Source organism: Triticum dicoccoides, chromosome 4B (assembly GCF_002162155.2).
Source record: "Triticum dicoccoides isolate Atlit2015 ecotype Zavitan chromosome 4B, WEW_v2.0, whole genome shotgun sequence".
NCBI classification, from domain to species: Eukaryota; Viridiplantae; Streptophyta; class Magnoliopsida; order Poales; family Poaceae; genus Triticum; species Triticum dicoccoides.
Genome location: NC_041387.1, coordinates 85,959,282 through 85,963,589, shown reverse-complemented (window position 1 = coordinate 85,963,589; position 4,308 = coordinate 85,959,282). Strand labels below are relative to the sequence as shown.

At 49.4% G+C, this 4,308-nt stretch overlaps 1 protein-coding gene across 1 annotated transcript; it reads right to left on the bottom strand.

Annotated features, from left to right (window-relative positions):
• Positions 1-1,369: 1,369 nt before the first annotated feature.
• Positions 1,370-3,044, bottom strand: LOC119293395 (polygalacturonase-like). Its single transcript, XM_037571888.1, has 4 exons — positions 2,607-3,044; positions 2,222-2,511; positions 1,884-2,118; positions 1,370-1,777 (listed from the first exon to the last, which is right to left on the bottom strand). The coding sequence occupies exons 1-4, from the start codon at positions 3,042-3,044 to the stop codon at positions 1,556-1,558; spliced, it is 1,185 nt and encodes a 394-aa protein (XP_037427785.1). The 3' UTR covers positions 1,370-1,555.
• Positions 3,045-4,308: the final 1,264 nt, after the last annotated feature.

The window sequence follows — 4,308 nt, the reverse complement described above, 5'->3', positions numbered from 1 at the left end:
GGCACATCTAGACGTGCTTTAGCAAAACTGTAGTTTTAAACTTTTATGCTTTAGGTATCAATAAATACCACATCCTTTTTTTACATCAAAAAATACCACATCCTAATAAAACGTGGTATCTCCAATACTGTAGTGTTTTCACATTATCTTAAAAAGAGGTATTGACCTCTTTTTTATAAACCAAACTAGTTTTGGCAGACTGAACTATTCATTGTCGAAACTGAATATTGAGGTTCTACATTACCACAGTTTTAAATATAGATTGCACCCAAACTAATCGCGATGTTTTAGATACTAAGGTTTGAAAAGGCTTTGTCTAAATTAAGCATAATTTTCCACCACGCACGCCCGGGCTGCATTCATTTATTTTAACAGATCTGCTAATTCAATTAGTAAATATATCAATCAAGTTATATGATGATGTGCACCTCTTATTTCATCATCTGGAAGCCATTTTGGTCACTACAACAGATAGAAATATTGTAGGCTGAAGTACCAGTTGTTTGGTATTATTAGCAAGTTGCGGGGGCTTTCGGTAAAACTGTTTTCACAAGATCGGGAATAGAGATTTGGAGTTTTTCTGTTCTTGAGAGAGTTTCTAGAGTAGGGAGAGAAGTGAGGCCTTTTGATCTAAAAATACATCCAAATTTAAGTGTTAAAATTGAAGATTTGGAGCCTCTGCCTTGTACTTGATTCATCGCTATAGTGGAGGGTTACTAGCCGTCCCTTTGATTTGGTGTTTCTTTGTCATATCGGTTGCTTTTCAAGTGCTTGCTTGCTATTCGGTTCTGTTGCTCAAGTATAGTTTGATTGGGTTGATATTGGAGGCATGATATACATGATTTTTTTGATACATTGACACTTATGTTAGGGTATTGATGTTGTTGTCAGCTGCTCTCTGGTGTATATTGTTATGGTGAACATTATATAGCTTGGTGTTTGTGGATTTTATTATATGGTTCAGATTTCTGCATGCACACAAGGTATTTGTGAAATGCATTAGAAGAACTAGCTCGCTATTTCAGTCGCTTCCGCCACCCCTCTACGCTCACAAATTATAACCATACACGAAGATTCAATATCTCAAAAAAACAAACAGAAAATTCAAAAATAAAATCCACAAGAACAACCACGTAAAATTGATGCCGTTAATTGTGGTTTAACTATTTCTCAATCAATTGAGAATGAGCAAATCCGCGAAAATTACTAAGTATTCCCTCCGTTCCAAAATAGATGATCCAACTGTATATTAACTTTGTAGTAAAGTTAGTATAAAATTGAGTCATCTATTTTAAAATGGAAGGAGTAACTTTGGGCTACATGTAAGGGTCGCTTTGAGATACACCAAGCAATGATTACTTGGATTTGGTAGCATTACCCTCCAAAAAAAACTTGGATTTGGTAGCACTTGGCACACTCCCGCAACTGTGCAAGGTGTTAGTAGTAGTTCACGAACCAATCAACACAAAGAAGTATTTACAGAAACCAATGAATATTGAATCAAGGAGACGCGCACGCTTCTCCGGCCGGGCGGGGAACTCCGGCGGCTCGGTCGTCAGAAGCAGCTCGGCGGCGTGACCTCCCCGGACGCGGACCCGCCGGCGTTCCGGCACTTGGCCTGCGCCGGCCGCTTGTGCCGGTACGTCAGCCTGATGTTCTTGAGCCTGATCCCGCTGCAGGGGTTGGTGTCGCTGCAGTCGAACTTGACCGCCACGGGCGTCCTCGACGTGCCCTCGATGTCCTCGTACGACACGTCGCTGATCTGCACCCCCGAGCTCTGCATGCACCGACAACAACAGGGTTCGTGATACAGTCGTAGTCAATGGCTTCGCCAACTTTGAGATGAAGATGCTCCGGAATGGTGGCATCTCTTACGTACGTACCTTGCCCGGGCATTCGACTTTGCGGCTGCGGGGGCAGTAGTTCTGGTCGACGACGATGGGGTTCGCCACGCGCTGCATCGTGACCTGCGAGAAGGAGACGCCCGTGACGGAGCCTGGGTTGGGCATCCCCCACGTCTTGATTCGCAGGCCGTTCGTCGTGCCCGTCAGCACCGCCCTCTCCACGGTCACGTTCCTCACCCCCTGCTCGCCGGCCTGCCCTCCCATGCTCCCGATGCTGCCATCATCCATCCAACGCAAGCACAAAACCAATGCTATCAAATGAAATCACAAGCAAACACAATAATAATGGCTGATGAACTGGCAACTGAAGGTGGCACCTGATGCCGTGGCCCGGGCCGCACTTGATGTCCCTGATGAGCACGTCGGAGGAGCCGGGCCCTAGGGAGACGCAGTCATCGCCGGTGCTAATCGTGGTGTTGAGGATGCTCACGTGGCGGGAGAGCTGGGCGTGGATGCCGTCGGTGTTGGGGCTGTTGGCCGGAGCGACCATCCTGACGCCCTGGACCGTCACGCCGGTGGAGTCGAAGATGACCATGTGGACGTTCTTGCTGTCGAGCAGCGTCAGCTGCTTCACACTCACGCCCTTGGACTGACTAATGTCCAGCGTCTGCAAGTGCACGTACGTACGGCGTCCGTCACAAGGAAACCGAACGCAATCGCATTGCAAAGAGAAAACCAAGAAAAGGTCATGTCATCACTCACCGTAGGGCCCTGCCCGCTGCACCTGCCGTCCTTCTTGCACGCCCAGTACTCCTGCCCCTGCCCGTCCAACGTCCCGCCGCGGATCGCCAGGCCGTCGGCGTGGTGGAACATGATCCACGCCCTGCTGTCCACGGTCGGCGGCGCGAAAACGGTGCCATTGACGTCGATGGCGACAACCACGCCGGCGCTCCGGCATGGGCCCTTGAAGTAGGCCCGGCTGAGCAGGAACCTGCCCGCCGGCACGCGCAGCACCGGCCGGGAGCCGGAGCTCCCCGTGTCGTTGCACGCCGCGCCCCACGCGGCCAAAAACGCCCCAGCCGAGTCCGCCCCGCCGTCGGGCCTCGCGCCGTAGTCGACGACATTGTACTCCGCCTCCACCGCCGTCAACACCACCAATGCCGTCAAGGCAACCAGTAGCGACAGCTTATGGCCGCTCATCCTCTGGTTCTTTTGTTTCGGCGATTGGACGATATCTGTGTGAGTTTATGATGATGATGATTACGATCGGGTGGGTAATTGTGGTATTGCAACCCTGCGTTCATGGCATTAATATGCAGCTGCGGATTGAGATTGACGGAGGTACGTTGCTAATCGTGGAGTTGAGTGTTTAATTACGTCACGGCAAAACACCATCAAAAAAGGTGTGCGTCGCGTGTCCTGCAACACAACGATAAACGCGAGGATAGACGAGCTGTCAGTTTGCCGCTTTGACTCTTGGACGATCAATCAATAGGCTAATAATAGTAATCGCTAGAAAAACAATTAATAAGAATTAAACAAGAAGCAAACCGTCATCCGCCTGCTTCGAGGATTGGTCGTGTCTCGGCGTCCTCCCACTCGCTTGCAGCCCGTTCCACGGCGCGACCGCTGGTCTAGGTAGGTCTGGCTGCAGGAACAACCTCTTCTTAAGTGCTCATCCGCACAGGGGCGGATCTAGATAGAAAATGACTCCGTGTTCTAGCAGATGATCACTCATATTTTTGATGAGGTGTTATATACTATATTTTACATGAAACTTACAAAGAAAACATCTTTCATCCGGTGTCCTGTGCACCCGGGTAGCTCAATTTGGATACGCTCCTGCATCCGCAAGCTTATTCATCTCATACCTGTTCACACACGAACCCATCACCGCGTACCTCCAACACCGACGGTGATGCACCGCAGGTCACGTCGAAGGAGACCAGTCCGGAAGCGCGGTACACAAGCAATCCAGCGGGCACTTTTGAGCACCCGAAACCCCACGCGCCCGGGAGGGACCCCGTCTAGACGCGGGGCGGCTATGGGCTGCCCTAGGTCGGTTCGCCCGCCCCTAGAGCCTCGAGGATCGCTGCTCTTCAATACGAAGAATGAGAGAGAAAGAACAAGAGAGAGATATAAAACTAGGGTAAAAAGTACTAGATGAGTTTTGCGATTGTGTGTTCGTATTCAATCGGCCGTCACCCCTTAGGTATATAAGAAGCGGATGGCTTTCCCATGGAAGGAAAGGTTAGAATTCACGTTCAAAACCCTAGTTCGGGTCCGAACTCAGAATCCGAACTTTTCAAAACTGTTCGGTTTACAACCTGGCTGCATCTTGCTCGTCACTTTTGAGGCAGTAAACGACCTTGGATGGAAATGAGCCCACAAGAAATCTTGATTGTTTCGACGAGATGAACAATTTTCATGTTGAACGTTTTTTATCAGAGCCCATCTTGAGGGG

What these genes read in the sequence shown, in the direction of transcription:
- LOC119293395 (XM_037571888.1), bottom strand. Translation starts at nt 3,044, where the DNA reads ATGAGCGGCCATAAGCTGTCGCTACTGGTTGCCTTGACGGCATTGGTG. An exon ending in GCAGCGGGCAGGGCCCTACG is followed by an intron (nt 2,512 to 2,606) that starts GTGAGTGATGAC and finishes GTGCACTTGCAG; the next exon opens with ACGCTGGACATTAGTCAGTC. An exon ending in GGCCCGGGCCACGGCATCAG is followed by an intron (nt 2,119 to 2,221) that starts GTGCCACCTTCA and finishes GGATGATGGCAG; the next exon opens with CATCGGGAGCATGGGAGGGC.